The sequence below is a fragment of the Eurosta solidaginis genome, chromosome 4, assembly GCF_040869045.1.
Source record: "Eurosta solidaginis isolate ZX-2024a chromosome 4, ASM4086904v1, whole genome shotgun sequence".
NCBI lineage: Eukaryota > Metazoa > Arthropoda > Insecta > Diptera > Tephritidae > Eurosta > Eurosta solidaginis.
The window spans coordinates 173,727,703-173,740,384 of record NC_090322.1 but is presented as its reverse complement, the minus strand read 5'-3'; the positions used below and the strand labels follow the sequence as shown (position 1 = coordinate 173,740,384).

At 33.8% G+C, this 12,682-nt stretch overlaps 1 protein-coding gene across 8 annotated transcripts in view; it reads right to left on the bottom strand.

The window, feature by feature from the left end:
- The window catches only part of rdgA (retinal degeneration A), a 1,310,388-nt gene that overhangs the window by 415,479 nt on the left and 882,227 nt on the right, over positions 1–12,682 (bottom strand). For all 8 annotated transcript variants that reach the window (XM_067783802.1, XM_067783806.1, XM_067783805.1 and 5 more), the window contains one exon: positions 8,744–9,960. In XM_067783802.1, coding sequence (XP_067639903.1) covers positions 8,744–8,833 — 90 coding nt within the window. In that variant the 5' untranslated portion in view covers positions 8,834–9,960. The remainder of the gene's footprint in view (positions 1–8,743; positions 9,961–12,682) is intronic.

Genomic DNA, 12,682 nt, shown 5'->3' with positions numbered 1-12,682 from the left:
TTATATCGGAACCCGCCTATGGAAGCAGAGGTAGAGGGCGGCCCCCACTCCGTTGGAAGGACCAGGTGGAAAACGATTTAAACTCCCTTGGTGTGACCAATTGGCGCCGGTTGGCGGAGCGAAGGAGCGACTGGCGCGCCTTGTTGTTAAGTAAGTAAGTAAGTAAGTGAACGCAAACCGTTCTGTATTCGATTGTATAAATGAGGCGAGGTCTCTTGAGAACAAATAACTTGCTGGGGATGCCCTTTTAGGCATCGTTGGAGCATTTATTAATGTCCTGCCTGGGGTCATCGAAAGGCTTCTGGTTTGGATTATAGTTGAATCATTAACAAACACCTTTGCAACAAACCAGCCGCAGCGAAATGGTGTGGGGTCACAAATAGGTGCCCCCAGCGGATTAGGGAGCTTAGAATATACTCGCCGCAGGTATGCTTGTCGTAAGAGGCGACTAAATACCAAATTGATTCAAAATATGGCTTCTCGAACCCAATTGTCAACCTCACCTACCCATGGCGAATCCTGTTACTTTAACAGCCGAGGCACTGGCGACCACAAGTTTCTCATGGATCTAGGGGATGGAAGGGCGGGATGGCCTTGACGATTTCATGTGGTTATACTAAATTGTTCCCGATGTGGTCGGCCTAGTGCCTTAATCAATTGCCACGTATCCTGCGTGATATTTTGAAAGTTGGCTGAGCCATGTGCACTGACTCCCAAATCTGACAAAACGGAACAATTCATTTTAGCGCGGAGATGACAGCTCTTAGGGGAAACAGTCCTGAAGGGCCAATGAAAAGGTTATGGCTGGGAAACCGCCGGTGAGGCTGTAAGCAGGAGCTGGGAGCTCTCGCCAAGGGTTGTACACTATCTTTATGTGAAATAATCAAGTCGATTCTGCTATATGTGATGTTGGTCTGATCTAACGGGTTGGACATAGCGAGCAACACCGAAATGTTAGTCGGTAAAACGGACGCTATATTTCCTATCAATGGCGCTCTTAAAATAAACCCTTTCAAGAGGTTTCCAGCAGAATTTATAGCTTCTCCAACCCAATTGTCAATTTCACATATCCGTGGCGAATCCTGTTTCCTTAGCAGCCTAGGCTCTGGCGACCCCAAGTTCCATGGAACTAGGGCTGGGGGAGTAGTGGCCTAGAAGGTTCAATGTGGTCTTATTAAATCGTTCCCGGTATGGCCGGGCTTGTACTTGAATGGTGCTTGTTACCGGAACGTACCGGATCTGCATCCGGCATCAACATCGATAACACTCCCAAAAACCTTCGGGTGTCTTTATCGCTACAACAACAGCAACAGGGATGGCTGGGAATGACTAGTTAACTGGTTCACGAAAGCGTGGAAGTTGAAGGGAAATACGGCTGACTGTGGTTTGACAATGGATCTTCATGCTCTCCAAGTGAGCTCTTTCTATCCAGCTACTACTCCTATTAGCCTCTGTTGGGGAGAAATTACTAGCGTCATTTGATCTAAAATCCTTTCGCTTCATAGCGAACATCTTTTCTAATCAGCGTTTCGGTGTTATTTAGCACCTTCTTCAGGGAGTCTTCAAATGTGTGATGTTTAACATGAATTGTCGATTGCAATTTAAGGTATTTCATGTTTTAGAAAATGCACTAAAGTGTGGAAAAGTTGCCAAAATGGCGTCGAAACGCTTTCGAGAAAAAAAGGAAAACTTTGATTTTGCCTACAACAAAAACTGTCCGTAAAGCTAAGAAAAAAATGCTGTAAATTGACTTAGGCTGTTATTGGCCGTCGCCGCAAATATATATGTACGTGTTTCTGTAGTTAAAGAAGGATATGCTTGTTATATTTAGACATGCAAAAGGTACTAGTAAAAATATGTAGCAGGTGTTCGTGTAATTATACCGAAAACATCGCGATAAATACAACAATAAGCAACAACATGCCAAACACGTGCAGGTGGCAAGTGGAGTGAAAATGACCTATATTTGTTAGTAACCATTATTCGCATGCTACTTTCTTTATGTGGAAAATAATACCTAACGGGCAAGAAAAAAGAGCCACAGTCGTTACGATGCAGGTATTGCAGGGGGTACAAAGAGCTCAAATATGATAATGATGGGCTACAAAAAAGTTTCGACATAGTAATGTGACGCTAAGAGAACCCTTTCAACTCTTGAAAAGAGTTCGTCTCACATGGTGTTGATCTGGGAACTATAGCTCTCATTTGGATGGAATGTTATTGAGTTCAGCGCATATGCATTGCGCGTTTACTACATGAGGGAACCAGTCAAGGTACGAAAACAAATGCACTCATAGATGGTGCCTTATTTCAACACTAAGGACTATCGAGCAACGAGAAAGCTTTTGTCCCAGTATCCTACTATATGGCTCCTAGCGCTATTGTCAAAGCGTTTGTCGACACTCAGATTGGAGAGAATACATACATTTCGAATGCGGTGCGGCAAGTAGCAAGGCTAGCTACAGAAATTAAAATTGAATGGGGCTCTAAACCTTTGCGAAGCTTCAAATGGGATAATTGCTGTTTTGCTGTAAATGTGAAGTAAAATGATCGTAGAATGGCTGGAGGTAATATTTGTAGGGAGCTTACAACTTAATCATGTGCCGTACTCTTGGGGTATGTATCACGTCGTTTTCCTATCAAAGTTGGGAAAGATTTACAAAGGCTACAAGCTTCACAGACTAATATTTTAAATCAAAATGGATGTGTGTGTGTGTCCTATGGGCGCCCAAAGTTCTCAACCGATCTTGACGAAATTTTCACGTCAGCTTTTCGTTATTACTCGATATTTTTCTTACTATAAATATATTTTAGGGAAAGACATTCCATATACATGGTTATTGAGGGGGCAAGGTGAAGGGGAAAGAAATGAAAATTTAAATGGATGGCGGTGTCGCATTGGAGAAGGCGTGGGAGTGGTGGTAGAAGTTTGTGGGAATGGGAGTGGAATTGCAAATGGGTTTGAGAATGGGAGTGAGAAGATTAATGAGAAGTTTATGGAGGTAAAGGGACTAAAGGAAGGGCAGTAATAAGAAGGAGAAATAGAAGAGCGTAAAGACGAGAGTAGGATAGAGCGAAAGTGGAAAAGGAGAACAACTTCTTAAATGTAAGCAACACAATTTTCGAGCAAGACATCAACGCCTGCCGATTACGCTAGTGAAGCAAACAAATTACTGCACAATCACATCTGAATCAGATGCTAAGAGAACACCGAGGTACTTTTAAAAAGTTAGGTGCTTTTAATAAACCCACGTCGAGGTAAGTCTGAAAATCCTAACTTTCCTCTGAAAGTCGGGTTCTTTTCAAGGCCATACTGTTATAAAAATATGTATCTAAAGTAAACTGGAGCGCTTATTAGGCACCGAAAAAGAATACCTTATCCCAATAGACCATTTGTGCTAACAAGCAAGCTACTTCCACTATTGGGGAAGCGCTCACAATGGTCATAGTCTTACCTACCTGGACAGTCTTAACTTCGGTCATATTAAAAAAAGAAAGATATTTTTATTGATTCGTGTAATTTTCCTTAAGTGAACTAAAGGCGGAGTCGCTTTCTACATACGAATCGCGCAAACATTAAAAGTGTTACTAAATTGCCATGCCTCAAGATATTGCCAAGATTGATATAAAATAATACGTAGCCCTTACTCGGTTGAATATAAAAAAATCACTAAAATGTACCTACATAACTTAAATAAATAATTTAAATTGAATGATAATATTCAACATAAAATCCAAATGTGTTTAGCCTCATGAGGGACACAAAAGTACGTGAAAAATATATTAATCCTACTCAAACTGAAAAACGTTTACTCAACCCATAAGAAAATTAGCTTTGTATATATGAAAATATATCTTTAAATATCTCAGGTGGTAATATTTACATATCTATGTTTGTGTGAAATGTAAAGGTATCTAAATGGAAAAAGGTGCCCAAAATCCAACTCTGAAATTATTTTGTATGAATACAGCTGATAAGAATTCATGCGAAAGAGATAATAAAATATTTATCAACACAAAAAGGGCGGTACATAATCCAAACACATCCATAATTATTTGTTTGTATGTAGGGGATAGTTGAGGAACATATTAAAGGATGTGTCGGTACATTTAAATGCTATGTCGTTATTATCAATGTTAAATAGGACTGTTGTTGTTGGACTATTTTAGTATGCTACTCACACACACGTACATATATAAGGGATGTTACGGAGCTTTTGCGAATACCATTGTTGTTGATACTCGGTAAAAAAAGAATTCCTATTTTTTACTAATACCCAAATCCCGCTGTTGAAATAAATGTTCCTCCACCCGATTTTGGCTGGGTTAGATAGGCAGTATTCCGGTTAAAAAACAAGTAAACGCCAAGAAATAATGACGAGGAGTACTAACACGGAGTCAAAATGTTGGTAAAGAGGATGCATCAGTTTTCGCGAAATCAGTCTGCTTAGTAGCGTATATATGGCTCTATCTACCTTGGTATGCGAAATATTGAGAAATAAGTTGTATATGTGGTAATTCTGCTGCAGACAAGCTTTTTAAGATATGCCAAGTCCTGGAGAAGATACGCACCATTTCTTTGTAGACTGCAATGCAGCTTTTGATAGAGCAAAACAAAAGGGGGCCTGGAGTCTGTCTTCTCTCCATACCAAAAGAGTTTGCGGATAAGGCGCCACCATATCCTGCGATTTCTTCAACATCATTTTTGTTTTACTTTATTTTACTTAGTTTTTTAAGTTTGATTGATTTTTTTTTTAGTTTATGTTTTTATTTTTTAATCGCTTTTGTTGTATTTTTAAACTTTTTTGTTACCGTTTTGTTTTGCTTGATAATTTTTGTGATTTCTTTTTGATAGAATTTTAAAAAAATTTTTATTTTTCATGTTTTATATTTTTGGTAGTTTATTTTGATTGAGCTTGTTAATTTTTTTTTCTTTTCATATTTTTTTTTAACTCATTTTAGTTAAGGTAATTTGATTTTGAATGCACTTTTATAATTTGTTTGGTTTGCTTGATTCTTTTTTATTATGTCTTTATTTAGTTTATTAGTTTTTCTGAGATTTTTTTAAGTTTGCTTAATTTCTTATTTGATTTAAGTTGAAATTATTTCGCTTTGATAATTTTTTTTGTTTGTCACTTTCTCACTTTGTTATTTTCCTGTATTTTATTTATTTTGTTCTATACTATATACTTGGCTCTCTTTTTTTTTTTTTGATTTTTTAAAAAATTTTTTTCAATTTCATTTTCTTTAAATAATTTTTTTTTAAGTTTTGTCTGGATTTTTACTTTCTTTTTTTTTGCTTTTATTTTAATTAAGCTTAGTTTAATTTATTCTCATTGGAATTTTGTTTCTTTTACTTTTTACATTTTTTTACTTTTAATTTTGCCCTATTTTTAATTTATTTAATTTTAGTTTCTTTGTTTGTGATCAGTTTTCTTCAAAATTTGTTTGTTTACTTATTTATTTTGTTTGATTTTTATTTTTCTATTTTATTTTGATTAAGTAATTTTTGTTTTTTTTTTTTACTTTTTTTTTTGTTGTTTACTTTACCTTATTTTATTTTATTTGAGATTAGTCAATTTCATTCAGTTTTAATAAAATTTGATTAATCATTTTTGTTTGTCATCTTTTTTTGTTTATATTTTATTCAAGTTTACCTTATTTTATTTTTATTTATTATTTTTTTTCTTTTTTTTATTATTTTTTATTTCTTTTAGTTTATATCACTTTGATTGATTTTTTTATATATATTTTTTTTGTAATGAACTGTTTTACTTTTCTTTATATTTTATTTTTTAATATACTATATTTTATTCTAGATAAGTTAAGTTCAACTCGTATTTATTATTTTTTATTTCGTGGTTTACCTTTTTATTTTGTATCATTGGAGTTTGGCTCAAACTTTTATTTATTTATTTATTAAAGTTTAGTTTAATTTACTCTCATAAATTTTTTCTGGATTTTTTTCTCTTAGCTGGTTTTCGTTTAAGCTAAATCATAGTTCAGCTTTTTTAATTTCGTCTCAATAAAATGTGTTATTATTTATATATCTTGGATTGTTACAGGGTGTCCCCCAAACTTTCATTTTCCGTTTTTATTTAAGTTATTTTATTCTCATTAAATTTTTTTGTTTATACTTTTTATTTTCTTAGTATAATATCTTTTAGTTAAGTTTACTTTATTTTGTTTTGACTGATTTTTTTAATTCGTTTCATTCCTTATTTAATTTATTGTTTTCAATTATTATTTTTTTTAAGAGGCGACAATCATTCGTTACAAAGTTCGAAAGCGACGCCTTGAAATTAAAAATTATTAATATTTTTTTAATACTGTTTTTAAATAAATTTTTTTTTGTTTAAATAAATTTCTATTCTTTATTATTAATTTAATTTAAAGATATTTCATAATATTTTCATAAATATTTTTTTTTGTCTGTATTTAATTAGCGAGACATGCTCATATTGCTTTTATACAATTGTTTTTGTTATTGCTATAAGGGAAAAATTGCAAAGTTTAAAAACGGCGATTGTTACTAGGACATGTTTCTGAATTTAACTTCTTCGATACTTCTCGGGAGCTGAGTATTGAACTCGAATCTCCCACATTAATACTGTATTACTAGTGTAACCACTTAGTCATATGAATGCCCCGCTGCTTGCTTTTTTATTTTACTGTGCTGTATTTCATTATTACTTTATTCAATTATATTTTTTATACTCAGCGTGCTTTGCACACAGAGTATATTAACTTTGATTGCATAACGGTTGGTTGTACAGGTATAAAGCAATCGAGATAGATATAGACTTCCATATATCAATATCATCAGTATCGAAAAAAAAATTTGATTGAGCCAGGTCCGTCCGTCCGTCAGTACGTCCGTTAGCACAATAACTTGAGTAAATATTGAGATATCTTCACCATCTTGACCTTGGGACACTAACTTATCTGGACCCAGAATATATTGGTATTGAAAATGAGCGAAATCGGATGATAACCACGCCCACCTTTTATATATATAAAGTTTTGGAAAACACAAAAAACATGATAATTTAGTAAATAATACACCTAGAATGTTGAAATTTGACATCTGGATTGATATTGAGACTCTTGATAAAAATTTGGAAACATATTTCAAAATGGGCGTGGCACCGCCCACTTGTGATAAAATCAATTTTACAAATATTATTAATCATAAATCAAAAATCGTTAAACCTAAAAGGGTCGTGGACGAATAAAATAAGCTATATATTTGCAAAAAAGAGCAATGAATAGGAAAAACTTCAAATTTAAAAAAATGGGCGTGGCACCGCCCCTTTTATGACTAAGCAATTTTCTATGTTTCGGGACCCATAACTCGAAGAAAAATTAACGGATCGTAATAAAATTGCGTACACAAATTTTCCCTATATAATAAGTTATATCTTAGCGAAAAAGGGTTTGTGTCAATAGAATTTTACTTTCTAAATTGAATTATAACATTAAATTGGAAAACCCTAAAATTTTTGAAAATAGGTGTCGCACCGCCCCTTTTATGACTAAGCAATTTTCTATGTATCGGGATCCATAACTCGAAGGAAAATTAACATATCGTAATGAAATTGTGTACACATATTTTTCCTATAGCAGAAAATATTTCTAGTAAAAATGGACGGAATCGGTAAAGACCACAGCAACTTAGATATAAAACAAGTTTAAAAGGGTCGTAGATAAGAATAATAAGATATAACTTAGCAAAAAATAGTTTTGAATCAATGATATTTCACTAATCAAGTTTTATTGTAAAAGGAAATGGGGAGACATTTTTTTTTTAAACGGGAGGTGCCACGTGTTATGTAGAAAAGTAATTTATGTGAAATGAAATGTAAATTGAAGCTCACGCTGAGTATATAATGTTCGGTTACACCCGAACTTAGACACCTTTACTTGTTTTAAATCATATTTTATTTTTTACTTTATCGTTCTAATTTCTAAAACCTTTTTTAATTTAAATTTGTTCAATTTATAATATTTTCGTAATTTTTTTTTTAATTTAATTAAAGATTGTTTAATTAAGATTAGTGGAACATATAATTTTTTCACTTTTCTCATTCTTATCCATTTAGTTCCTTCTTTTTTAATCTCCTCTTAATTTATTAACATTTTTGTTATTATCAAATTGTTGTTTTTTTTTTTTTTAATTAAATGTATTTGGACTTTTTTTATTTTATTTTGTTGCATTTTATTTAGTTATTTTATTATAATTTTTTCCTTTAAATTGTCTATGTTATTTTGTTTTCAGTTTATTTCCCCGTTCCAGTATTGTGAACCAAATCTGCTTTTTTCCTGAACAAAAAGGCAGAGGATGTGTGTTCAGTGGGAAACATTTTTGAAGCAATTTTTTTTATTGTTGCGTAGCTTAAATTTTTTCCCAAAATATTTAATATTTTAATTTTATTTTATTTTAGTTAATTAAATATTATTTTGATTTTGAGTTGGTTGATCTAACAGTAAGAAAATTTCGTGCTTTTTTTTTTTTGTTGATAGGTTTCAACAAATTATGTGTTGTATTCTATTAAAAACAAGGAAAGAACAATATTATAGATATAAGAAAAATAAGTTTGCATGCAACATCCAATTAAGTTTAACAAAAAAAAATTATTTAAGAAACGACATGCATGCAACCGACAATTGAGGCACAATAAAAAAAATTCTAGTAGCACAACAGCAAAAAAATTCGAAAATTAAATTCTTAAGGCAATCGCACCTGTTTCGGCACCTCAAGACTATTTTGCATTTTCATCTCAGCGCCCGTTGGTGTACGCGAACGCGTAAATGTCGTACGCAGGCGTTGCATTCTCTATGATAATTTGATTCTTTGCAATTCCTTTTTTGCTGCCACGTACACAAATGTTAATTAACGCTTTTTATGACTATTGTTTCGTATTATTCTTTTTTTTATTTCGTTTTCGTTGACTGCTTGCTTAACTTCCCTTGATTGCGTTTATTCTTATCTGCTTTCTGATATATACATATATATACACACATATATATGTTTTTGCGTTTAGTTGTTTTATCAAATTAATTCAGCTGTCACATAAGTCCGTTGGGTTTTAATTTTCTTGTTGATTGTATTTGCTTTTTGTAGTTTTTTTTGTCTTAATTTACATACATATGTATGTATCTACTATTCAACGACGTCACGTCATGCTGTCCGCACATTTTAACTATTATTCAACTTGCGTTGTTGTTGTTGATATTTATGCTTTTCGTGCGGATATCGACCGGTGATGTTGGTGATGCGGGGTGTATACGTAACCTTTTTATTCAACGCAAAACTTGTCGTCCTTAAATCGTTATTGCTGCTGTTAATACTTTCACGTTGCTCTGTCAGTTCTTCAAGCTCTTGCTGTAAACGCACATTGTAATTAGTAATATTGTAGTTGTTGTAGTAGTTGCTGCTGGCGTTGTGGTTGATATCGCTTCTAATACCGTTATTATAGCTAGCCTCCTTTTTTGGTTTGCAGTAAAATAGTAATTTAGTAACTGTTGTTTGTTTAAAGGCGTTTCCGTACTTTTCCATTGCATAAATACTCAACGTCGCTTGATGACAACAATAAGACACAGCAATTACATAGGCTATATATGTAACAACAACACTATTTAGCTTAAGCTGTATGAAAATTACAAATGTTTTGGCTACTTGTAATCCCATTTTTGTTATTTGTACTCAACGCAAATTTCTTTCTTTTAATTACCTTTGGGTGCTCGGAAGTCATTGACGTTTTGTATTATCAATGTTGTTGTTGTTTTAACAATCTCACTTGCCGGCACGCACACGTTTTTTGATTTGTATGCTCTCTTGAGATTGTTCCTTTCGTTTTTACAAAATGTACACGCCTCTTTTTTCTTGATTGTCTTTAGATAATCCTCGTAAACACTGTAACGTTCGCAAAATGGTGGTTGCGTAGTCAGTGTAAATTGCTGCACATTTTCATCATTCATTAAGTTGGTAATGGGTAGTGTTTGAATAAAGAGGGAGAGAGAGAGAGAAATAGAGAACACACAAAATGCTTTAGTTTTATTTAATTATTACTGTAAGACATTGTGTTTCAAATTCAAAAATTAGGTTATTAACAAATTTTGAATTTGAATATTTCGCATAAGCAAGACTTTATGTGTATGAAGCAATTTATGGCGATTTGATAATAAATATACTGTACTTTTTATACTTAGCCGTACTTGTACACAGGGTATTATAACTTTGATTGGATAATGGTTGGTTGTACAGGTATAAAGAAATCGAGATAGATATAGACTTCCATATATCAAAATCATCAGTATCGAAAAAACATTTGATTGAGTCACATCCGTCCGTCCGTCTGTCCGTTAACACGATAACTTGAGTGAATATTGAGATATCTTCACCAAATTTGGTACAGATTAGATTGGTATTGAAAATGAGCGAAATCGGATGATAACCACGCTCACTTTTTATATATATAACATTTTGGAAAACACAAAAACATGATTATTTAGTAAATAATACACCTAGAATTTTGAAATTTGACGTGTGGACTGATATTGAAACTCTTAATAAATACTTGAAAATATTTTTTAAAATGGGCGTGGCACCGCCCACTTGTGATAAAATCAATTTTACAAATATTATTAATCATAAATCAAAAATTGTTAAACCTATCGAAACAAAATTCGGCAGAGGTTGCCTTTACTATAAGGAATGCTTTGAAGAAAAATTAGCGAAATCAGTTAAGGACCACGCCCACTTTTATATAAAGTATTTTTAAAACGGTCGTGGACGAATAAAATAAGCTATATCTTTGCCAAAAAAGAGCTTGATATCAATGGTATTTCATTTCCCAAGTGGATTTATAACAATAAATAGGAAAAACTTCAAATTTTAAAAAATGGGCGTGGCACCGCCCCTTTTATGACTAAGCAATTTTCTATGTTCCGGGAGCCATAACTCGAAGAAAAATTAGTTCAGAATAGAACCATATGTATATGTATTATTGCGCAGCCTTGTAACACTATTAAGCACACAAAATAAACAACAACAACAGCATTTCAAGTGTACAAATGGGTATGTAGTGTTCAGTTCCACCCGAACTTAGGCTTCCTTGCTTGTTTATATATGTATAGGAACTTCTACTATGAACTATGTGTAGTACATATTTATATATATGTTTAAAAGCATATGTATGTGAAATATTTAGGTTAGGTTAGATCGTAACTGCCCTGGTAGGACAGCTCACTTAGACAACATGAAGGTGGCGTAAGCTCTAGCTACTTAGAGAATCGCTGCCTAGCAACGATATATGTATGTAGTTTCGAATGAGACCGATTTCAACATTGGATAAATCCTCCAGAGATCTAAGTGAGTCGCAACGAAAATACTTTCGCCTAGTTGTGGCAAAAGCTGGGCAATCAAGCATAAAGTGACTCTGTGATTGCACCTCATCATGCTGCCTATAGCTGCAGAAGGATAGGGTTTCTAGAATATTGAGAAAAAACTAATGGGTGCCCAGTGAACAGTATCGTCCTGTCAAAACCCCAATTACCACTGATAGAATAACCTTAGTGAGCCCAATCATTTCGACAAACCTCCTGTCATTCATTTCCGGCCAGAAGAATCTTGCTACCCTGCAAGAGTTGCTGTCCGCCGAACGCTTGCTGAGCTGACACTAAGGCTCATCTATGCAGGAACAGACCGCAGGTGGCCAGTAGAATTCCTAAATTCCTGCAGCCATCTTCATCAGAGTCAATTGTCCCCATGCGGGCGAAGAGATCCGCTTGATAATTTCCCTAGATATCACTATGACCGGCGACACAGATAATCTTAATCATAAACATTCCATGCCATGGTGACACAAACTTTTGGTGTGGTGCTCGCCGTGTCCAGTCCACTCCACCAGACCAGCACCCCATAGAGCAGAATCGGTTTGGCTACCATCTCATAAAGCCAGTGTACTACTCTTCGGCGGCCTCCCTCAATTCTAAAAACAGTTTCTGCATATTTGTCATGGGTGGGATAAACTTTATTGTTGAATAATTTTTTAACATCTTTAAAATCATAACATCAAAACTGAATTGTTAGAACACTTAAATTTATGATGGCGAGTTTTGTCAAATGCGACTCCATTTTGTAATATCGACTTCACCTGTTGTTGTTGTTGTTGTAGCAGTGCTTCGCCCATCCAATAGGTTGGACCGATCACAAATTGTCATCAATATCCTCTAACGGGAGTCCAAGGAAACCTGCTGTTTCAACAGGGATGGGCCATAATAAGAGGTGTGTTAGAGGGGTTGGTTCCACATTACAATTGAAGAGATGGTTAGTGTCATGTGGGGAGATTTCACCTGTCTGGTTTTATTGCGTCATGGGTTGGCACAAAATGCCTTTAAAGTATTAGGCTGAGTAATAATGCGAGATTAGAAAAAAGGAAGTAATATTACGGATAGCACAATTTATCAAAAATCAACAAAATACAATTCCTTTCATAGTTCAACTTGTGTGAAAAAGTGCCGTGAACATTAAACTGGTCGGTCAAGAACTTTATTTTGAACAAAAATAAAACGATCTTGACAGGTCAGCTCATATAGAACGTTATTAATTCTTCTATATTCAGACAAAATTGAAAAGTATTCATTCCAATCATTGGTCGATTCAAACGCAAGGTAAGGT